The sequence below is a fragment of the Strix uralensis genome, chromosome 31 (genome assembly GCF_047716275.1).
Source record: "Strix uralensis isolate ZFMK-TIS-50842 chromosome 31, bStrUra1, whole genome shotgun sequence".
In the NCBI taxonomy this organism is placed as follows: domain Eukaryota; kingdom Metazoa; phylum Chordata; class Aves; order Strigiformes; family Strigidae; genus Strix; species Strix uralensis.
This window is the reverse complement of record NC_134002.1, coordinates 2120442-2144742: the sequence shown is the minus strand read 5'-3', so window position 1 is coordinate 2144742 and position 24301 is coordinate 2120442. Positions and strand designations below refer to the sequence as shown.

The 24301-nt window shown below is 50.4% G+C and overlaps 1 protein-coding gene across 1 annotated transcript; it reads left to right on the top strand.

The window, feature by feature from the left end:
* The first annotated feature begins 278 nt into the window (after positions 1-278).
* On the top strand, positions 279-14953 carry LOC141936062 (olfactory receptor 14A16-like). Its single transcript, XM_074852788.1, has 3 exons — positions 279-798; positions 1315-1384; positions 14884-14953. Exons 1-3 carry the CDS (start codon positions 279-281, stop codon positions 14951-14953), a joined length of 660 nt encoding a protein of 219 aa, XP_074708889.1.
* The last annotated feature ends 9348 nt before the right edge of the window (positions 14954-24301 follow it).

The window sequence follows — 24301 nt, the reverse complement described above, 5'->3', positions numbered from 1 at the left end:
TCTTGCACTTCTGGCTCTTGCTGGGCATCTACCTGGCTGCCCTCCTGGGCAACGGCCTCATCATCACCACCATCGCCTGTGACCACCACCTGCACACCTCCATGTACTTCTTCCTCCTCAACCTCTCCCTCCTCGACCTGGGCTCCATCTCCACCACTCTCCCCAAAGCCATGGACAATTCCCTCTGGGACAACAGGGCCATCTCCTACTTGGGATGTGCTGGCCAAGTCCTTTTCTTTCTCTTTTTTATCTCAGCAGAACTTTCCCTCCTCACCATAATGTCCTACGACCGCTACGTTGCCATCTGCAAACCCCTGCACTACGGGACCCTCCTGGGCAGCAGAGCTTGTGTGCACATGGCAGCAGCTGCCTGGGGCACTGGGTTCCTCAATTCTCTCCTGCACACGGCCAACACTATTTTACTACCACTCTGCCAAGGCAATGCTGTGGACCAGTTCTTCTGTGAAATCCCCCACATCCTCAAGCTCTCCTGCTCACACTCCTACCTCAGGGAAGTTGGGCTTATCATGGTTAGTGCCTGTTTAGGTTTTGGATGTTTTGTTTTCATTGTGGTGTCCTATGTGCAGATCTTGAGGGCCGTGCTGAGGATCCCCTCTGAGCAGGGACAGCACAAAGCCTTTTCCACGTGCCTCCCTCACCTGGCTGTGGTCTCCCTGTTTGTCAGCACTTCATTTTGTGCCTACCTGAAGCCCCCCTCCATCTCCTCCCCATCCCTGGACCTGGTGGTGTCATTCCTGTACTCAGTGGTGCCTTCAGCAGTGAACCTCCTCATCTACAGCATGAGGAATCAGGAGATTAAAGAGACATTGAAGAAGCTGATTCAATCATCTGTTTCTCAGCACCATTAACTTGCCCATGTCTCTTCAGAAGTGATTTCACATTCATTATGGGAACCTCCTGTGCTTTGGGCATTTTCTCTGTGATAACCATGTTTGCCCATGGCTGCACCCACTCCACTTCCCCAGAGGCATGAACCAGCCTGTCTGACCCAGAGGTCTCTTCTCATGTGTCTGCTGCGATGGTACACCTGGTCTCCCATGTGGCATCTCTATAATAAAAGGGGATTTCCTCAATGTCTGGAGTTTGGGCTCTTCTTCCAAAGCTGAGGTCAGGCTGAAGAAATTGCCCCCACAAGGCCGAGCTTCTGTGCTTGGGTTGTCCATGGGAGGAGGGCATGGGGCATTGTGTAAGGGAAAGGGCATGGGCTGAGCCTTCCCCTGTGGGTGCCCAGTTCCCCCAGAGATGGTGAATGATCACAGGGACCTGCCTGTGACTTTCACCCATGGCTTTCAGTCAACACAGCCCACTCGCTCTCCAGAGCAACACCACCAGCTCAGGGCCCTGTGGAGAGCATGGGGACAGGGTAGGAGTGGTAGGTCAGGTCAGCATGGAAACATTTCACTGGTGAAAGGCTCTCTGGGGGCACGCATATCCCTGGAGAAAAGCAGAGGATCAGCACTGTGCTTCCAGGGGGAAGAAATCATCAAGAGAAACCCATTGCTGGGGCAACTGGAGAAACCTGAGGAGCCTCTGGGACAGGAGTCTTTTCCTGGGAGGGGGGCTGGCACAAAAGGTCTTGCTGGGAGTGGACAATAAGGATGCCTTGGAGACAGGAACAGGGGCCACAGGGAGACACTGGCCTCGATCTCCTCATGCCATACGTGGTCATCAGGCCTGGGACTGGTGGGGAGGCTGAGACACTTCTTATTTCTTCCTTCACTCCCCACACTTGGATGGACCTCAGGAAACATCCATGATCCTGGTGGATTCACAAAAATCCTGTGCTGAGGTCCCATCACTGCAGGGGAAGCAGAAGGGTTTGTGGGACTCATGGGAGTGCAGGGAGAGAGTGGGGTGTGTGTGTGACAGTGTGTGTGTAAAAGGCAGGAAGAATATGTGAAGTAGCAGGGGCTGGAGTATGTCACACTGAGGTTAAAGGGGAAATATGTTTAGTTTTAATTTTGAGGCAGCGGAAGAAGGAGGATGTGGAGTTCAGTGCTGGGAAATGTTGCTAAATAGAGGATTGAATTGAGTCTGGGGGCTGAGACATCTTTGGTGATGGAGGAACAAGAGCAAGGCTTTGGAAGAGGCTGCACAGGTTATGGAGATCTAAGAGCCTTTGCTAAACCTCAGAAAAAGACAGTTTTGTATTTGAAGAAATAGTGAAGACAGAGGGTCATCAGTACATATGGGGACAGAGTGAGGTGGGGAAGGGGTGGTGGATAAAATCGGCAAGGAACCAGTCAGAGGCATGGGAAACTGTGGGACAGCCTGTGGTGGGGATGGACCCTTGGTCGAGGCTGGGACCACCCAACAGGACGGAAATCCTTGTCCTTTCAACTATGGCTGCTGTTGCTTCCACTGAGGACCCTGACAGGACACCAGTTCCTACAGACACAGCACTTTGTTGCCTCCTCCCCCACCCTCCACAGAGCCTGGGGGGAGTCCTACCACTGTCCTGTATTGGCATCACACCCCCATGCATCTCACTGCCCCCAGGAAGAGCCCTGAGCATCCCAGGAGGGAAAGGATCCTCGTTCCCAGGGGATGGGTGTCAGGACTTGACCATCCTGTTGATGAAACACATCAAGGCCTTTCACAGGCCCCTGAACATTTGATTTGCAACCCGTAAGCAGTGCCTCTGACTTCCTGCTTCCCCAGCCCCCAGGGACAGGAACCTTGTCTCCTCATTCCCTCCATGGCCTCTTCAGTCATGGCCCTCGCTGGGGATCACTGACACCCTCAGAAACTTGGAGGTTTGCTGCTGACTTTCCCTTCTCTAGAGGCCACTTCAATCCCTTTTCTGCACCTGCAGTTCAGGAACTTGGCACCAGAGGGCTCATTAACACGCAAATCCCCCTGACAAGCCAAGTCTCTGGGCATCACTTCATTCCTCCCTTCTGAAGTGGTTAATCTGAGAGGTTTAAGGCATGCAGGCAAAGTGAAAAGCTTTCAGCACTAAATGTCAATAAGAAACAATTTCTTCTTTTTCAACTACTTCTTATTTTTCTGCTCACACCTTAAGTGACATCAGCAGACTCCAATGGATATTGATCCTGAGCATCTCCTGATAGAGGGTGAACATGTCGGGAAGCCAAGACCCTCTATGTCAGACACTCTGTGGGCAATCTTTGTCCCTGCCTCCAACTCCACATTTCTCTCATCGGCCCCCTGGGACTTCCAGCACCTTTTTCCTATCTGACCTTTGTCCACAACAGGCTGTAGCTGCATCTTTCAGCCCATTGACACCAACTCCCACCTGCTGTACTTAGAAAACGACCTGCACGCAGATGCAGAATGATGGTTAATTGCCAGAAAGCTAAATCAACAGAAGGCATGGTTAAATAAAAAATAAAATACACTCCTCTGCTGTGATATTAAGTCCACCTTACCTCCTCTGAAGGCCACTTTCCACAGTGGTGGTGGCCTTAGGCTAAAGGAAATCACATTTTTGTAAAGCGGTGACCCGAATAACCCGCCAAAGCACCCCCCGCCCCAGACTCTGTCCATATTCACTCACAGACACTCACACCCTGAAGTCACGAGCTCCCTCGAGCTTCCCATCTGCATCCCATCCCTTCCCATTCCCATCTGCAAACCCACCTGTTAAACAGGACTGGACTCAGCATTGGCCCCTGGGCTTCACCACTGGTGCCCTGCTCCCAAGGGGACTTTGTGCTCTTGGCCATGGCCTTCTGGATCCGGCCATTCACCCTGTTTCCAGTCCACCTCACTCACGCCTATCAGGGTGTGACGGGATGCAGCGTGAAAAGAATTGTTAATACGGAGGTGAAACACCTTCCCTGCTCTGCCCTCATCCACCAGCCGAGGCATCTCATTGCTGTGGTGGGTTAACCGTGGCTAATCACCAAACTGCCACCCAGCTGCTGGCTCACTGCCTCTCCCACCCCAGCGGGATGGGGAAAATACAGGAAGAATGGGGATGAGAAAGCAGCTGGGTGGGGACAAGGACAGGGAGATCACTTCCCAGTTCCCACTGCGGGCAAGACATGACTTGGATGAAAACAACTCAATTTATTCACAGTTAAAACAGAGATTTAATTACGAATTAAGGTAATGGGGTAAAAAACCCCAAACATTAAAACAGCACCTTTTCTCCTCCCTGTCCCAGGCTCAGGTTCGCATCTTCACTGCCGGCTCCTCTCCCCAATCCTGAGCAGTGCAGGGGCATTTGGGATTGGGGGTCACAACCAGTACATAACAGTTTTTCTCTGCTACTCCTTCTTTCCCACAGTTTTCCTCTGCTCTGGCACTAATCCTCCATGGGCTGCAGGGAAGATCTGCTCCACCATGGAGCACCTCTTGGTCTTTCTTCAAACTTAGTGTTCCTTCTGTTTTTTCTCAATTTATTTGTTCCCTCCATCTCTACCTGTCTGGTGTTTTCTGCCCTTTCTTGAACATGTTTTCACAGAGGCACGACCAGTTTTGCTGATGGGCTGATCTGTGTCCTACCTTGAGACCATTGTGGAGCTGGAAACAGATCTGTCTGGCACAGGGCAACCCCTGGCCTCGTCCCACAGAGCCACCCTTGCAGCCCCTCCAGCTACCAACCCCTTGTCACATACACCCCATACAGTCACCCACTGTGGAAAGGGGAGGGAAAAAGACTTTTTTTTTTTTTTTTTTTTTTTTTTCTGTTGAACTAAGGTTTCCTTTGTAATTCTTTGTTGGCAATTAAGAAACAACTTCTTGTGAGTGTGTGTGCAGCCACTTCTCCAAATGGAGCAGGTGGGAATTGGTGCAAATGAGCTGCAACCTTCAGCTACAGACAGAAAGACTGGATCTGGAAAAGCCCAGGGGGCTGAGAAGAGAGACCTCAGTGGTGGGGACAGAGTGACAAAGGTTGGCCATAGAGTGTGTGACCTCCTGAGCTTGCTTTTCCTACATGTCTTTTCAGACTCCATCAGGGCAGATGCAAAGTCAGTAGAAATTAGTGAATGTAGGTATTTCTTGTTCTGGAAGGTGAAAACTGGAGAAAGTTTCAAAAACAAGATTTAAAAAATATTTTATTTTATACTTAAGATACACACTGGAAATGTCACTATTTTCAAGAATTGATGAATTAATAAGAATTATGCACAGAGATGTTTCTTTTTAGAGCACACAGCTGCCTCCACCACAAGCCGTCCTGCAGTGTCTTGCATCTCTGTCTGTTCCTCACCAGGCTGTAGACACCAACACAACTCCTCCACCTCTCTCTCCCCCAGCATCTGCCCTCCTTTACTGATGTCTCTCCATTCTTGCTGCCTTTGTGGCTCCAGCAGGTTCCAAGGAGCCCTGTCAGCTCTCCTTCATCCAAGGGTGCATTGCTGAGAGGCTGCTGAAGCTTGTCCAACCCTTGGAATGTTACCCCAGCTGCTCTTCCACACGAGCACCACTGAGACTGCCCCAGGACACCTGGAAAGTGTCAAGCATAACAACATGACTCTGGACACAATGTTCAAGGGGATTCGGGCACAGGTGACGTTCTTCTCAGTCCTGATGGGAAGGGTAAAATGTTTGAAAAGGGAACACACCCTGCAGGTAGACAATTGGTTGTGCCACTGGTGTTAGTAATGGGTTTCTATGACCTTGAGACCCACCCTGAGCAAGAGATGGGATTCACCTGATGAAGTGGGAGAAAACTACCTTTGCTAACAAGCTGGGCAACCTGGAAAGAAGACTTTAAACTGAAAGGGTGAATGAAAGGAGAGAATAGCCAATAATCACATGAGGAAGTAGTGGACAGGCTTTCAAGGAGAGGGCCTTCTATGATGAGATCAGAAGGGACATGGTAATAAACAAAAGAGAGCTTAGGAGGAAACACCTCAAACATATGCACATAAATAAGGAGATGCCCACAGGACAGCAGGACGGAAATGCTCTCCTGCCCTTTCTGTGAGATCAGCATGACTGGACACCTCTTTTGAGAGATTGCACAGTAATTCTCACAGCGTGCAGAGCAAACAAGAGGAATTAGATGTCCATGTGCAGTCACAGAGCTCTAGTCTCATTTGGATAACAAAGATGTGGGGCATTGCTGACACCACTGGAGAGCTGCGACGGATTGATGCTGGTGTTTTAGAAGGACAGGCGGAAAAGATGAGGGAGGGGGGTTGTCCTGCCCATGAGAGAGCAGTGGGAATGCATGGAGCTCTGCCTGGGAAGAGGTGATGCGTCAGCTGAGAAGCAATGGATTAGTGGGCAGAGCCACATGGGGTACACTGCAGTGAGTATCTGCTGTAGGCAATCAGGAGGATTTGGGAAGAAGCAGATGAGGCATCTTCAGATGTTCACAGGCCCGACTCCTCACGGGGACTTGAAACCCCCTGATCTCTGCCAGAGGGGAAACACAGCAGGGAACAAGCTGTCAAGAAGATTTCTCAAGAGTAATCATGATAACTTCACAGTCATTGAGACATGGGGCTGGGAAAGCCAGAGCCCATCTGGGGTTGAATCTGGGAAGATACTTGAAAACCAACAAGAAAGGATTATAGAAGCACAGCAACAGCTGAAGGAAGGCTAGGGAAAATCTGGAACTCTGCTGAGTGGGGCAGTTGTCCTGGTGACACAGGACAAGGAAAAGACTGAGGCACTTGGTGGTAAGAGCATCCTTCAGGAACCCCAGGACCTGTGACCAGCGGAGAAATCTGGAGGAAGGAAGACTTGCCTTTGGAGGAGGTCTCTTAAATGACATAATAGAGTTCTCTATTCTTAGAGAGGCCAGGAGAGGGTTAAGCAGAACTGACATCCTGCACTGCCAAAGGGCTGACTTTGTCTTGTTTAGGCACCTGCTTGACAGAATCACTTGGGAGATGATCCTGAAGGGTATAGGGGTCCAGGAAGGCTGGGCACTCTTTAAGAAGGAAGTTTTAATGGCACAGGATCAGGCGGTCACCAGGTGTTGTAAGAGAAGCCGGCGCCAGAGAGGCCACTCTGGCTGAACAGGGAGCTTTCGCTGGAACTCAGGGAGAAAAGGAGAGTTTATGGCCTTTGGAAGAAGGGACTAGCCACTCACAGTGATTACAAAGAGGCTGTGAGGCTGTGCAGGGCAGAAATCAGGAGGTCTAAAGCCCAGCTGGAAATTACCCTGGCTTCAGCAATCAAAGATAACAAGAAATGTTTCTGTAAGTATGTCAACAGCAAAAGAAGACCAGGGAGAGTATCCATCCCCTGCTAGACGCAGGAGGAAACATGGTAACAAGTGATGAGGAGAAGGCTGAGGTCCTTAATGCCTTCTTTGCCTCAGTCTTTAATAACAAGATTAGTTGTATTGAGGGAATCTGGCCTCCTCAGCCAGAGGACAGAGACTGGGAGAACAACTCCCCCACAATCCAGGAGACAGTCAGTGACCTACTGCATCACATAGAAACACACAAGTCTGTGGGACCGGATGGGATACACCCAAGGGTGTTGAAGGAGCTGGCTTGGGTGCTCGCCAAGCTGCTTTCCATCATTTCCCAGCAGTCCTGGCTGACCGGGAAGGTCCTGACAGATTGGAAACTGGCCAATGTGACGCCCATCTATAAGAAGGGTCGGAGGGATGATCCAGGAGAATACAGGCCTGTGAGCTTGACGTCGGTGCCCAGGAAGCTGATGGAGCAGCTCATCCTGAGTACCATCACACAACACATGCGGGACAACCAGATGATCAGGCCCAGTCAGCATGGGTTTATGAAAGGCAGGTCATGCTTGACAAACCTGATCTCCTTCTACAACAGGGCGACCTGCTTATTGGATGAGGGAAAGGCTGTGGATGTAGTTTACCTTGACCTCAGTAAGGCCTTTGACACCGTTTCCCACAGCATTCTCCTGGTGAAACTGGCTGCTCGAGGCTTAAATGATCGCACGCTTTGCAGGGTAAAAAACTGGCTGGATGGCCAGGCCCAAAGAGTTGTGGTGAATGGAGTTAAATCCAGTTGGCGGCCGGTCACGAGTGGTGTCCCCCAGGGCTCGGTTTTGGGGCCACTCCTGTTTAACATCTTTATTGATGGTCTAGAGGAGGGGATTGAGTGCACCCTCAGTCAGTTTGCAGGTGACACCAAGCTGGGTGGGAGTGTTGATCTGCTCGAGGGTAGGGAGGCTCTGCAGAGAGACCTGGACAGGCTGGAGCTATGGGCTGAGGCCAGCTGGAGGAGTTTCAATAAGGCCAAATGCCGGGTGCTGCCCTTGGGCCACAACAACCCCCAGCAGTGCTACAGGCTTGGGGAGGAGTGGCTGGAGAGCTGCCAGTCAGAGAGGGACCTGGGGGTGTTGATTGACAACCGGCTGAACAGGAGCCAGCAGTGTGCTCAGGTGGCCAAGAAGGCCAATGGCATCCTGGCTTGTATCAGAAATAACGTGGCCAGCAGGGACAGGGAAGTGATCTTACCCCTGTACTCGGCACTGGTAAGGCTGCACCTTGATTACTGTGTTCAGTTTTGGGCCCCTCACTACAAAAAGGACATTGAATGACTCGAGCGTGTCCAGAGAAGGGCAACGGAGCTGGTGCAGGGTCTGGAGCACAGGTCTGATGGGGAGCGGCTGAGGGAACTGGGGGGGTTTAGTCTGGAGAAGAGGAGGCTGAGGGGAGACTTCATGGCCCTCTACAACTCCCTGAAAGGAGGTTGCAGAGAGGGGGGATGAGTCTCTTTAACCAAGTAATGAGCAATAGATCAAGAGGGAATGGCCTCAAGTTGCACCAGGGAAGGTTTAGATTAGATATTAGGAAGTATGTGTTTACAGAACGAGTAGTTAGACGTTGGAATGGGCTGCCCAGGGAGGTGGTGGAGTCCCCATCCCTGGAGGTGTTCAAGAGGCGGGTTGACATAGCACTTAGGGATATGGTGTAGCTGGGGTCTGTCAGTGCTAGGTTAACAGTTGGACTAGATGATCTTCAAGGTCCTTTCCAACTGAGATGATTCTGTGATTCTGTGGAATATTTCCAAGCTGCAGCAGGGGATGTTCAGAACTGACATTAGGAAACATTTCTTTACTTAGAGATGGTCAAACACTGGAAAGAGCTTCTTAGAGGTGGTCATTGTCCCAGGCCTGTCAGTGTTTGAGGCATTTGGACTATGCCCTTAATAACATGCTTTAACTTCTGGTCAGCCCTGAAGCAGTCAGGCAGTTGGACTAGGTGGTCACTTCCATCCGAGCTATTCTATTCTGGTCTGTTCTCTCTTACGCCATGCTACACTATGCTAATCATTTGATCCCAAAACGTCACATTCCTGTGACAAGCAATGGACCGACAGCTCTTCCTGGCAGTGCACATTTGGGCCGCAGCACCTCAGCTGGGGCACCAGGGTGGAGCCCAGCCTTCTCCCAGGGAAACCTGAGCAGTCAGTGCTGTGCTGCTCTGTGCTGCTGCATGTACAGCGCGGTCTTCACGCCTGTGCTGTGCTGCACGGGTCCCTTGGCCACAGGACAACCTCAGCAGCTCTTTGTCACAGAGGAGCCTGCAGGCAGCTCCCACTCTCTACTGCTCCTTATGCCACCTGCCTGGCTGTGCCTGTACCCAACAGTGCAGCAAGAAGTTCTCATGAGAACGTTGTTCCTCTTTGACTGCAGAAATGAGAAATTATGTTGTTTCCTTCTAAGAAACTCCCAGAGTAACTTGAATGTCCAAACCAGGAGACTCTCATCGACACATGGGGTCTGCATGGCATGCTGCTTGTAGGTCAGAAGCCCATTCAACGCTACATCCCCTGGGGTTCCCACCATCTCAAGGCACATAAGATTAGTTCTACGATTCTCTCCTTATGGTGTTAGCACTAACGAACAGCATTTTAAATGATGCCTCACAGAGTCTGAGTGCCTCTCTTACTGGGATCCTAACAGACCAGCATGTCCTGGTGAAATCCTCTCTCAGCACCCTTGGGTGCAGCCCCACTGCTCCCATGGACTGGTAAGGGTGTAGTTTGCTCAAGTCACCCCTGCCTTGATCCCCATCCACCGCTGGTTTTTCCTGTCCTGAGTCCTGACTGAAAACACAAAGGCCTGGGGGACCTCGCTGGTGGCAACTGAGGCAAAGAGGACACAGACCATCTCAGATCTACCTACACCTGCTCTTTCTAAACTCAGCAGTGGTCCCACAGTATCTCTGTTTCTTCTTTAGCTGTTCCTGAAGTACCAAAAGCTCATCTTGGAATCCTGTTCAAGCTTCAATTGAGTTTTGATATGGACCATCGTTGTCCTTGTAGGATGTCATCCTTGAAGACAAGATGTGTCCAGGCACACTGTGAAAATGATTGGTCTGTTCCTTGACTATCTTTAAGGGAGTGAGTAGAGACCCCAGTGTGATGTGCTTTTTGTTTTTCTTTCTCCCAATTTAAAAAAACCCTTCTGTGCCTGATTACCTCCAGTGCTCTAAGGAAAGCAGGTAGAAATTGCTGCAAAGAAGCTGTCACAATCAGGTGTGGGCTTCAGTGGAGAAGTCTGATATAAAGAAAAGTGATGCAATTTCTGGGGGCCAAGGAGAGAAATAATGAGGGTGGCAAGGTGAGGAGCAAGGTTGTCTATAGAATCATAGAATGATAGAATGGTTTGGGTTGGAAGGACCCTTGAAGACCATCTTGTTCCAACCCCCCTGCCATTGCCAGGGAAACCTTCCACTAGATCAGGTTCCTCAACCTGGCCTTGAAAACTTACAAGGAGGGGACATCCACAGCTTCTCTGGGCAACCTGTGTCAGTACCTCACCAACCTCACAGTAAAGAATTTCTACCTTATATCTAATCTAAATCTGCCCTCTTCAGTTTACAATCGTGACCCCTCCTCCTATCCCTACACTCCCTGATAAAGAGTCCCTCCCCAGCTTTCCTGTAGCCCCTTTAAGTACTGGAACACCAATATATGTTCTCCCTGGAGCCTTGTCTTCTCCAGGCTGAACACCCCCAACTCTCTCGGCCTGTCCTCATAAGGGAGGTCCAATGCCAAGTAAAAGACAACAAGGGGACAACAACTTCCAGCTTCCCCATGGGGCTGCGAGGAAGCAATAAGGCTGCAGAGCCATGAGGACAAGTCTTTTCATGGGCAACTGCCATAGCCAAGGTGTGGTGGAGCAGATCCCTGGGGCACCTTGAGATGTCAGGACCAGCCAACATTGTGTTCTTGTCTTGGTTCCAAGTGCAGTGGGCTGGGACGATCTGGCACGTTTTTATCTTGGCTACAAGTGCAGCCAGTTGGGACAATCTGGTACTTTCTTGTCCTGGTTATAACTACAGTGCGTTAGGATGATTGGGCACTTCCTAACTGTACCTGAAACTCCTGCTGCCTGGATCGTAGCGTGCTCTGGGAGGTACCAGAATTACCTGACAAGAATTGTGGCCGATATGAAAAAAATACTGACCAAAGTCAATCATCTCGTGATCCTATAAATAGCGACCCTAAGTGTGACTCTTTGAGCTCTACGGGATCACAACAGGCTGTGCCCCAGTATCACCCTCTGAGCTGGGATGCCTCTTAGGGCAGATTTTGTGAGGATTCCATAGAAGAGATTTCATGAAGATTTCCAAGATCGTCTGCTGAGAGATGCCGATGAAGAGAAAGGGTTCAAAAATTCTCTGCTGAGAAATGATGACAAAGACTAGTGAGGAATTAACTACAATTAGATTTCGCTAAGTTTCAGTGACCATTTGGTACCAGTAATTTACTGTCACACGTTAAACTCTGTACCTGTGTGTGCGTGTATGTTTGTGTGTGTGTCTATTTGATTTAGGGAACTTTATAATGCTGATTATAATGAATTTAATAAATCACCCTTATAAGTGATTAAGTGCCAGTGATTAATTATTGCCAAAAATCATTCAACCTAATCTTGTGGTTTACCTTCATAGTGTTAATACATCTTAACTTTCTGCTACCTCAAAATATTGTGGGATATATAATCACTCATTCCCCAACAAATTAACATAACAAATCAACAAGATATTTTTCTTATTCTTTATATGAATTCCATTAGACATAAACCCTTGACCAGGTCTGGGACTAAGGTTGGATCTTGCTGCACCTACACACCTCTCTGAGGAGGAGTTTAGAAAGCAAAGGGGTCTGATCTGAACCTCGTGATGCAATGGGAGGGTCCCGCTACACTCCTGCATCTTCAGTCTCTGTGTAAATCATTCTAACTCGATTCTACCTCAATTTTCCTTTCTGTGTTTCTTCCATGTAGTAAGTAATAAAGTGAAACTTGCCATCAAATTTCATTAAGTCACACTGTTACAAATTCACATTAAAATCACTTTTTGCTAATACCTTTCCCCATGATACTTTAAGTGATCTAAAACACTCATCCACCATACGAGAGGACAAAGACCTGGGTTCTGTTGGTGCCTTCCATCCTTGCCAGCGCCCTTTGCCATTCCCACCTCAGGCTGTTCTACCCTGTCCCACTCCTGCCCCTCTCTTCCTGCAGGCTGGAGCACCCATCTTGCTTCCCCGCCTTGCTCCCACCCCACCATTTCCCGACCTTCAGTGATGTTTCCCACTACCAAGGAAAGCTCTACCACCTCAGAAACTGCCCTTCCAGCAGGGAACCCAACCCAAAGGCCTTCCTGCGGCCTTTCACCTGACCAGAGAGCAGGAACCCCACCAGGATCTTCTAAACCACATGACCGCTGCTGGCCTTTCAGCTTCTCGGATGGACGTGACCAAGCCATGTGCCTGCTGCTGTCCCACATGTGCTCAGGTGGAATGGACATGACAGCCCGTGTCCAAGCCCTTCTCCTGGGTAAGGCCTATGGGTACTTTGGCAGAGGCACTTTCCCAGCCGTGTACCTGCTGCTGGCCTGTCACCTCCAGAGGCAGAACTGACCTCATGGTCCTGTTCATAGCCACACGCTTCCTACTGATCTCATAGCACCATACGCATGCATCACCCTCCTTATGGCCCAGGACCTGACCAGATCAAAGTCTGCTTGTTTATTAACATCTATCAAATATATTTCTTACTAATGGTCAGAGTGGAGAGACATTCTTCACAGGAACTGCTGTGACGTTATGTTGACACATGTATATCTTGTCTTCTTTCTCTATTTTATTTTCAAAAAACCTCATCAAAGGAAATATTAATGGAATCATAGAGTAACTCAAGTGTGAAGGGTACCCTGAACAACCTCTTGTCTGAATTTCAAGTTGAAGACAGGGTGAACAAGGTGAGGTTCTTCAAGGCCTCTGTTCTGCTTTGCATCGCCACAAGGGAGCTGAAAGTGTGCTCCGACATATCATACAGGGGGATAGGAAAGATGTTCACTGTGTTCATATCTCTCATTTCCCATCGATCTGTCTGAAACATTGCTAGTGAGGTTCTCCCCTGGGGATGGTGAACCTCAGTGGAGGCAGCTTCCCCTTAGCACACAGCTGAGCAGTGGCGGTTATTGTTTGTTAAACTCTCCCATGTTTTCCTTCTGTTTGTTTGCAATGAAGAGAAATTCTGCTGTGCCCGTGTGCAGCCAGGTCTCTGAGGGAAGCCAGTGGGAGCTGGTGCAGAGGAGCTGTAACCTCCAGCTGCAGCCGGGGTGGAGAAGTCTGATGTCAGGAGAAGTGCTGCAAGTGCCAGGGGGCCGATGGGAGAAATGGCCGGGCTGGTGAGGTGAGGAATCAGGTTGTCCATGGAGTGTCTGACCTCCAGGAGGAGCTGGTCCTACCCCTCCTGACAGCAGGAGGAGACCCCCTGCATCAACATCAATTAGAGAATGCTGCCATCACTGCTGCTGTAAACTGAAAATGTCATACAATATACTTAACAACAAAAAATACTTCTGTATTAAATGCTCAGTGAAAAATACCCCTTTACTTCCACTCTAGAGACCACTGCAATTAGCTACCCAAGACTTGAAGACTGAAGAAAATAATTGGAAGAGACATGGCTTTTTGCATTTTCATGAGCCCCATGGTGTCTTTGGTGCTGAGACCATGAGCCTCAGACACTGAGAGGAGCCTGAACCAACGGCTGAAGAAGTCAAGGTCAGAAGCAACACCTACAGTTCCCAGGAGTGTTACTGGGTCCCACTGAGGGCCATCCCCAACAAAGCCTCCCCAGGGGCTGGTTAGAGCAGGAGGGTGAAGGCAGGAATGAGAGGTAGCAAACACAGTGTAAAGGTGGTTCTGATGCTCAGTCTGCCTTCATGTGTTGAAGCCAAAGGGCCAAAGCCTGACCCGCAGCCCCTGGGAAGGGAGATCCTGTCCCTCCCACATTGCCCAGGGCTCTTCCTGGGGCAGTGTCATGTGGCAATGTGCGGTGCCAAGGGCAGGACTAGGGTATGGCACGGATGGGTCTGTCCTGGGTGGGGCAAGGAGGCCATGAGCTCCTGGTGCCATAAGGCTGAGGTTTGTCCTGGTAGGCCTTTAGCTGCAGAGGCAACAACCATAGGCAAGGTGAAAAAGTCCGTGGCCCTGTTGGGGGCTCTCAGCTATGCCAGAGCCTTCAGTTGTCTCTACCACAGGCTGTGCTCAGTGTCCCACACCTGCAGTTCTTCCCCTGCAGGCTCTCAACATCACCCTTTCTTCCCCACCTTGCTTTCACCTCAGCATTTACCTGCTCTTCCTGATATAGAATAGGAAAAAATAAAGTGAGTATTTGAGCTGGAAGAGAGCTACAACGATCATCTAGTCCAACCACCTGACCAGTTCAGGGCTGGCCAAGTTAAGGCTGTTATTAAGGGCATTGTCCAAATGCCTCTCAAACACTGACCAGCTTGGGTCATCGATCACCTCTCTAGGAAGCCTGTTCCAATGTTTGTCCACTGTCTTGGTAAAACCAATGCATCCTCATGTGCAGTCTAAACCTCCCCTGCCAGAGCTTTGAACCATTCCCACACATCCTATCACTGGATCCCAGGGAGAAGACAGCAGCACCTCCCACACCATTTCCCCTCCTCAGGAAGCTGCAGAGAGCAATGGGGTCGCACCTCAACCTCTTCTTCTCAAAGCTAGACAAACCAGAGTCCTAGCTGTTCCCCATGTGAGATTCCTTCCAGCCCTGTCACCAGCTTTGTTGCCCTCCTCTGGATGCATTCAAGGATCTCCACATCCTTCTTAAATTGCAGGCCCAGCACTGCACACAGTACTCGAGGTGAGGCCGCACCAACACTGAATATCTCTCCATCCTCCCTGGCTCTTCCTTGAAACACAAAGCTTTGGGATGGTGCAGACTCCCTCTCTGTGTCTTGTTACTGCACAACACTGTCCTTGGGGTGACAATTCTCTGAATTCTTAACCATCCCCAACCTCCCAAGATTCTCTTAGTTCCATTATGTCTTTCTCATGCTGTTTTCCACCACAAAGAAAAGCTCCATCACCTCTGAAACCACCAATCAAGCACTGTCAGGCTAATCCTTTACTGCCTGGGACCTCCATGACATTGGCCCAAAGATGCCCATGTCCCTCCATCTCTACACACAGGTCATGTGCTTGAGGCCCTGAACCCCATATTTGCAGAGCTCCCCTCAGCACTCTCCACCTCCTCCCAACTTCTACAAAATAGGGGCTGCACAGAGGGACACAGAATCACAGAATCAAAGAATCATCTATGTTGGAAAGGACCTTGAAGATCATCTAGTCCAACCGTTAACCTAACACTGCCAGTTCCCATCTACACCATATCCCTTAACGCTATGTCGACCCTACTCTTAAACACCTCCAGGGATGGGGACTCCACCACCTCCCTGGGCAGCCCATTCCAACACCTAACAACCTGTTCTGTAAAGAAATACTTCCTAATATCCAGTCTAAACCTTCCCTGGCGCAACTTGAGGCCATTCCCTCTTTTCTTATCACTCATTACTTGGTTGAAGAGGTTCATACCCCCCTCTCTGCACCCTCCTTTCAGGGAGTTGTAGAGGGCAATGAGTTCTCCCCTCAGCCTCCTCTTCTCCAGACTAAACCCCCCCAGTTCCCTCAGCCACTCCCCATCAGACCTGTGCTCCAGACCCTTCACCAGCTCTGTTGCCCTTCTCTGGACACACTCGAGTCATTCAATGGCCTTTTTGTAGTGAGGGGCCCAAAACTGAACACAGTCATCGAGGTGCGGCCTCACCAGTGCCGAGTACAGGGGCAAGATCACTTCCCTGTCCCTGCTGGCCACTCTATTTCTGATGCAGGCCAGGATGCCATTGGCCTTCTTGGCCACCTGAGCACACTGCTGGCTCCTGTTCAGCCGGCTGTCGGTCAACACCCCCAGGTCCCTCTCTGACTGGCAGCTCTCCAGCCACTCCTCCCCAAGCCTGTAGCACTGCTGGGGGTTGTTGTGACCCAAGTGCAGCACCCGGCATTTGGCCTTACTGAAGCTCATACAGTTGGCCTCAGCCCATAGCTCCAGCCTGTCCAGGTCTCTCTGCAGAGCCTCCCTACCCTCGAGCAGATCAACACTCCCACCCAGCTTGGTGTCATCTGCAAACTTACTGAGGGTGCACTCGATCCCCTCGTCCAGATCATCAATAAAGATGTTAAACAAGAGTGGCCCCAAAACCGAGTCCTGGGGGACACCACTCGTGACCGGCCGCCAACTGGATTTAACTCCGTTCACCACAACTCTTTGGGCCCGGCCATCCAGCCAGTTTTTTACCCTGCAAAGCGTGTGCCCATCCAAGTCTTGAGCAGCCAGTTTCACCAGAAGAATGCTGTGGGAAATGGTGTCAAAGGCCTCACTGAAGTCGAGGTAAACTACATCCACAGCCTTTCCCTCATCCAATAAGCAGGTCGCCCTGTCGTAGAAGGAGATCAGGTTTGTCAAGCAGGACCCGCCTTTCCTAAACCCATGCTGACTGGGCCTGATCCCCTGGTTGTCCCGCATGTGTTGTGTGATGGTACTCAGGATGAGCTGCTCCATCAGCTTTCCAGGCACCGACGTCAAGCTGACAGGCCTATAATTTCCCGGATCATCCTTCCGACCCTTCTTATATATGGGCGTCACATTGGCCAGTTTCCAATCTGTCGGGACCTCCCTGCTCAGCCAGGACTGCTGGTAAATGATGGAAAGCGGCTTGGCGAGCACCCCAGTCAGTTCCTTCAGCACCCTCAGGTGTACCCCATCTGGTCCCATAGACATGTGTGTGTCTATGTAATGCAGTAGGTCACTGACTCTCTCCTGGATTGTGGGGGGGTCGTTCTCCTAGTCTCTGTCCTCTGGCTGGATTCCCTCAGTACAACTGGTCTTGTTATTAAAGACTGAGGCAAAGAAGGCATTAAGGACTTCAGCCTTCTCCTCACCATTTGTTACCATGTTTCCTCCTGTATCTAGCAGGGGATGGAGACTCTCCCTGGTCTTCTTTTGCTGGTGACATACTTATAGAAACATTTCTTGTTGTCCTTGATTGCTGAAGCCAGGGTAAATTCCAGCTGGCCTCTAGACCTCCTGATTTCTGCCCTGCATAGCCTCACAGCCTCTTTGTAATCACTGTGAGTGGCTAGTCCCTTCCTCCAAAGGCTGTAAACTTTCCTTTTCTCCCTGAGTTCCATCCAAAGCTCCCTGTTCAGCCAGGGTGGTCTTCTCTGCCACCTGCTCCTCTTAGAGCACCTGGGGACTGCCTGTTCCTGAGCCATTAAAACTTCCTTCTTAAAGAGCGCCCAGCCTTCCTGGACCCCTATACCCTTCAGGATCGTCTCCCAAGGGATCCTGTCAAGTAGTTGCCTAAACAAGACAAAGTCAGCTCTTTGGAAGTCCAGGATGTCAGTTCTGCTTAGCCCTCTCCTGACCTCTCTAAGAATAGAGAACTCTATTATTTCATGATCACTGTGTCCTAGTTGGCCTCCAACCACCACATCATCCACCAGTCCTTCTCTGTTCACAAAGAGGAGATCCAGCAGGGCACCTTCTCTGGTTGGTTCTCTCACCAGTTGCGTCAGGAAGTTGTCTCCCACACATTCCAGGAATCTCCAGGACTGGTCCCGCTCTGCTGTGTTCTATTTCCAGCAGGTGTCTGGGAAGTTAAAGTCTCCCACAAGAACAAGGGCAAGCGATCATGAGATTTCTCCTAAATGCCTATAGAATATTTCATCCACCTCTCTGTCCTGGTTGGGTGGCCTATAGTAGACTCCTACTACATCTGCCCTGTTGGCCTTCCCCCTGATTCTAATGCAAAGACACTCTAACCTGTCTTCACTACACTTGTACTCAAAGCAATCATAACTGTCCCTAACATACAGTCCACCCCATCACCTCTCCTTCCTTGTCTGTCCCTCCTAAAGAACTTGTAGCTCTCAACAGGCGCACTCCAGTCATGGGAGACATCCCACCATGTTTCTGTAATAACCAATACATCATAATTTTCCTCTTGCATCATGGCTTCAAGCTTCTCCTGTTTGTTACCCATGCTGTGTGCATTGGTATACATGCACTTCAGATGGGCTGGTGTCCCCAGCACCTTTTTGCATTTAGAGCAGCTTGAGCTTTCACAAGTATTACCACGGTTACTGACCCATCATTATCCTTTGCATCTTTGTTGTGTTGCATGTCTCCATCCCTTGCCTCCACAGGGATAGCTGGGTGAGGGTCATCGCTGGCACAACAGCCCACAAACTCTGGTAATCTACCCTGGGGCTTATGTCTGGGAGTTCCAGTTTTGTCACCTTCCCCCTTCAAATCTAGTTTAAAGCTCTCTCAATGAGCCCAGCTAACTCCTGCCCCAAGATCCTTTTACCCCTCTGGGACAGATGCATCCCATCTGATGCCAAAAGCTCTGGCATCCTGTATGAAACCCATGCTTGAAAAATCCAAAGCCCTGCTGGTAACACCAGTCTCGGAGCCACAAGTTCATCCGTTGAGTTCTTCTGTAATCTTCTTCATCCATCCCTGCAACAGAAGGGATGGAGGAGAACAATGTTTGTGCCCACAACCCCTTAACCAGTTTCCCCACAAGCAAGTTCAGTGAGGTCACACACTCTATGGCCAACCTTTGTCACTCTGTCCCCACCACTGAGGTCTCTCTTCTCAGCCCCCTGGGCTTTTTCAGACCCAGTCTTTCTGTCTGTAGCTGAAGGTTACAGCTCATCTGCACCAAATCCCACCTGCTCCGTTTGGAGAAGTGGCTGCAAACACCCACATAAAGTTGTTTCTTAATTCCAAAAAAGAACAATAAAGCAAACCATAGTTCAAAAAAAAAAAAAAAAAAAAAAAGGCTTTAGCACCTTCCCTTTCCACAGTGGGTGACTGTATGGGGTGTATGTGACAAGGGGTTGGTAGCTGGAGGGGCTGCAAGGGTGGCTCTGTGGGACGAGGCCAGGGGTTGCCCTGTGCCAGACAGATCTGTTTCCAGCTCCACAATGGTCTCAAGGCACAACACAGATCAGCCCATCAGTAAAACTGGTCGTGCCTCTGTGAAACATTCAAGAAAGGGCAGAAAACACCAGACAGGTAGAGCTGGAGGGAATAAACACTTTGATAAACAAGAGAAGGAACACCAAGGTTGGAGAAAGAGGAGGAGGCGCTCCATGGTGGAGCAGATCTTCCCTGCAGCCCATGGAGGAATAGTGCCAGAGCAGAGAAAAACCGTGGGAGAGAAGGAGTAGCAGAGAACAACTGTTATGTACTGGTTGTGACCCCCAATCCCAAATGCCCCTGCACTGCTCAGGATGGGGGAGAGGAGCCTGGAGTGACAGAGTGAAGCTGTGTCCAAGACAGGAGAGAGGAAAGATGTTGTTCTAATATTTGTAATTTTCCCCCAATACATGAATTTGTAATTAAATCTCTGTTTTAACTGAAAACAACTGAGTTTTTTTCCCCAAGTTAAGTCTCGCCTGCAGATCTCCCTGTCCTTGACCCACCCAGCAGCTTTCTCATTCCCATTCTTCCTATTTTCTCCCCCATCCCACGGGGGTGGGAGAGGCAGTGAGCCAGCAGCTGGGTGGCAGTTTGGTGATTAGCCACGGTTAACCCACCACAGCAATGAGATGCCTCGGCTGGTGGATGAGGGCAGAGCAGGGAAGGTGTTTCACCTCCGTACTAACAATTCTTTTCACGCTGCATCCCGTCACACCCTGATAGGCGTGAGTGAGGTGGACTGGAAACAGGGTGAATGGCCGGATCCAGAAGGCCATGGCCAAGAGCACAAAGTCCCCTTGGGAGCAGGGCACCAGTGGTGAAGCCCAGGGGCCAATGCTGAGTCCAGTCCTGTTTAACAGATGGGTTTGCAGATGGGAATGGGAAGGGGTGGGATGCAGATGGGAAGCTTGAGGGAGCTCGTGACTTCAGGGTGTGACTCTCTGTGAATGAATATGGACAGAGTCTGGGGCAGGGTGTGCTTTGGGGGTTCTTGGGGTCTCTGCTTGACAAAAAAAATACTTTCTTCTGCTCTAAGCCCTTCCCCACTGTGGAAAGTGGCCTTAGGAGGAGGTAAGGTGGACTTAATATACAGCAGAGGAGTGTATTTTGGTTTGGATTGAACCATGTCTTCTGTTGCTTTATCTTTTTGGCAATTAAACATCATTCTGCATCTGCGTGCAGGTCGTTTTCCAAGTACAGCAGGTGGGAGTTGGTGACAAAGGTCTGAAAGATGCAGCTACAGCCGGTCGTGGACAAAGGTCAGATTTGAACAAAGCTGCTGGAAGTCCCAGGGGGCTGATGAGAGCAATGTGGAGTTGGAGGCAGGGACAAAGATTGCCCAGAGAGTGTCTGACATAGAGGGTCTTGGCTTCCCGACATATTCAGCCTCAATCAGGAGATGATCAGGATCAATATCCATTGGAGTTTGCTGATGTCACTTAATGTGTCAGCAGAAAAATAAGGAGTAGTGAGAAAAGAAGAAATTGTTTCTTATTGACATGTAGGACTGAAAGCTTTTCACTTTGCCTGCACACCTGAAACTTCTCAGATTAACCACTTCAGAAGTGAGGAATTAAGTGATGCCCAGAGACTTGGCTTGTCAGGGGGATTTGCATGTTAGTGAGCCCTCTGGTGCCAAGTTCCTGAACTGCAGGTGCAGAAAAGGGATTGAAGAGGCCTCTAGAGAAGGGAAAGTCAGCAGCAAACCTCCAAGTTTCTGAGGGTGTCAGTGATCCCCAGCGAGGGCCATGACTGAAGAGGCCATGGAGGGAATGAGGAGACAAGGTTCCTGTCTGTGGGGGCTGGGGAAGAAGGAAGTCAGAGGCACTGCTTACGGGTTGAAAATCAAATGTTCAGGGGACTGTGAAAGGCCTTGATGGGTTTCATCAACAGGATGTTCAAGCCCTGACGCCCATTCCCTGGGAACGAGGATCCTTTCCCTGCTGGGATGCTCAGGGCTCTTCCTGGGGTCAGTGAGATGCAGGGGGGTGTGATGCCAATGCAGGACAGTGGTAGGACTCCCCCCAGGCTCTGTGGAGGGTGGGGGAGGAGGCAACAAAGTGCTGTGGTTGTAGGAACTGGTGTCCTCTCAGGGTCCTCAGTGGAAGCGACAACAGCCGTAGTTGAAAGGACAAGGATTTCCGTCCTGTTGGGTGGTCCCAGACTCAACCAAGGGTCCATCCCCACCACAAGCTGTCCCACACTTTCCTATGCCTGTGCCTGTTTCTCTGCAAAATCTAAACCACCCCCGCTGCTTCCCCACCTCACTCTGACCTCATGCTCTGTCCTCTGGGCTCCCAAATTTTCTTGATGACTCTCTGTCCTCTTTATTTCTTCAAACACAAACTCACTTTCTCAGGTTTGCCAAAGGCTGTGAGATCCCCATAACCCGTGCAGCCTATTCCAAAGCACTGCTAATTCTTGTCTATATCCAAAGATGTCCCAGCCTCCAGCCTCACTTGGTTCCTCTATTTAGCCCCATGTCCCAGCACTGAACTGCACATTCTTCTTCTTCTGCTGCCTCAAAATCAAAACTCAACCTATTTCACCTCCATGTGATGCACTCCCACCTCCTGCTAATTCCTATCTTCTTCCTGCCTCTTACACATACACTGACACATACTCGCACGTCTCTCTCCCTGCACTCCCATGTATTCCACAAACTCTTCTGCTTCCTGTGCAACGATGGGACCTCATCACAGGAGGTTTGTTCTTCCTCCAAGCTCATGGATGTTTCCTGAGGTCCATCCAAGTGTGAGAGTGAAGGAAGAAATGAGATGTGTCTCTGACTCCCCCTTAACCCCAGGGCTGAGGGCCAGCCATGGAATGAGGAGCTGGAGGCCAGTGTCTCCCTGTGTCCCCTGCTCCTGTCTCCAAGGCATCCTTATTGTGCCCCTCTGTGCCAGCCCCCTTCACAGGAAAAGAATCCTGTCCCAGAGGCTCCTCAGGCTTCTCCAGCTGCCCCAAAAATAGAGAAATTTACGCCAAGCTGGTGCATTCAGAAGTAGGTTTCTCTTGCTTAATTCTTTCCCCCTGGAAGCACAGTGCTGCTCCTTTGCTCTTCTATAGGTACGTCCCTGTCCCCAGAGAGACTTTCACCACTGAAATGTTTCCATGCTGAACTGACGTACCACACCTACCCTGTCCCCGTTCTCTCCACAGGGCCCTGAGCTGGTGGTGTTGCTCTGAAGAATGAGTGGGACTTGGAGACAGACATCCATGGGGTGACAGTCCCAGGCAGATCCCTGTGATCATTCTCCATCTCTGGGGGAACTGGGCACCCAGAGGAGAAGACTCAGCCCAGGCCCATTCCCTAACATATTGCCCTCCTCCCTTAGAGAACCCAAGCACAGCAGATTGGCCTTGTGGAGGCAATTTCTTCAGCCTGACCTCAACTTTGGAAGCAGAGCACAACCTCCAGACATTGAGGAAATCCCTTTTTATTACAGAGATGTCACATGGGAGACCAGCTGTACCATCGTGCCAGACATACGAGAACAGACCTCTGGGTCAGACAGGCTGGTTCATGCCTCTGGGGAAGTGGAGTGGGTGCAGACATGGGAAAACATAGCTATGATGGATGAAATGCCCAAAACGCAGGAGGTTCCCAATATGAATTTGAAATCACTTCTGAAGAGACATGGGCAGGTTAATGGTGCTGAGAAAGAGCTGATTGAATCAGCTTCTTCAATGTCTCTTTAAACTCCTGGTTCCTCATGCTGTAGATGAGGGGGTTCAGAGCTGGACGCACCAGTGAGTACAGAAATGACATCAACAGGTCAATGGATGGGAATGAGATGGAGAGGGGTTTCAGGTGGGCAACCATGCCAGTGTTGATAAAGAGGGAGACCACGTCCAGGTGAGGGAGGCACGTGGAAAAGGCTTTGTGCCGTCCCGGATCAGAGGGGATCCTCAGCACGGCCTTGAAGATCTGCACGTAGGACACCACAAGGAAAACAAAATATCCAAAAGCTATACAGGCACTAACAAGAAGAAGCCCACCTTCCCTGATGTAGGAGTCTGAGCAGGAGAGCTTGAGGATCTGGGGCATTTCACAGAAAAACTGGTCCAGGGTGTTGCCTTGGCAGAGAGGTAGTGAAAATGTGTTGGCTGTGTGCAGGAGAGAAATGAGGAACCCAGTGCCCCAGGCAGCTGCTGCCATGTGGACACAAGCTCTGCTGCCCAGGAGGGTCCCGTAGTGCAGGGGTTTGCAGATGGCAACGTAGCGGTCGTAGGCCATGACGGTAAGGAGGAAATACTCTGTTCCAACCAAAAAGGTAAACATAAAGACCTGGGCAGCACATCCCGAGTAGAAGATGTCCCAGTTGTCCCAGAGGGAATTGTCCATGGCTTTGGGGAGAGTGGTGGAGATGGAGCCCAGGTCGAGGAGGGAGAGGTTGAGGAGGAAGAAGTACATGGGGGTGTGCAGGTGGTGGTCACAGGCGATGGCGGTGATGATGAGGTCGTTGCCCAGGAGGGCAGCCAGGTAGATGCCCAGGAAGAGCCAGAAGTGCAAGAGCTGCAGCTCCCGTGTGTCTGCGAATGCCAGGAGGAGGAACTCAGTGATGGAGCTGCCGTTGGACATTTGGTCCCTCATGGTACAAGGGCCTGTTCACAGAGGAAAGAGCATCACTAAGGTCGGACAGATTTCTCATTTCTCTCTATTCAGTTTCTCATGACGCTGCTGGATAACACAGAGGTGCCCTGGGAGAGCTGTGCCCTTCTGGAGGACAGGCTGCAGCCCAGCAGGATCCCACTAGGAAAGAGCCGAATGTCCTAAAGATGGGGTGTCCTGAAGGGTGAACTGGCTCATTGGTATCATCCTGAGCCTGCAGATTGCGAGGGCACTTGGAAATTTCACTCCCATGGAAACATCTGCATGGCAGTGCCCACAGGGATTGCTCACAGCTGAACCCCACCCCATCCCAGAGAGTCCAGTGATACAAACACGGGGAGCAGAGGCAGAAGGGGAAGTATGGAGAAATGCCACAGTGCTGCTGTGAGGAGGCAGGACAGGGACAGATGGTCAGGCTGTGTTGGG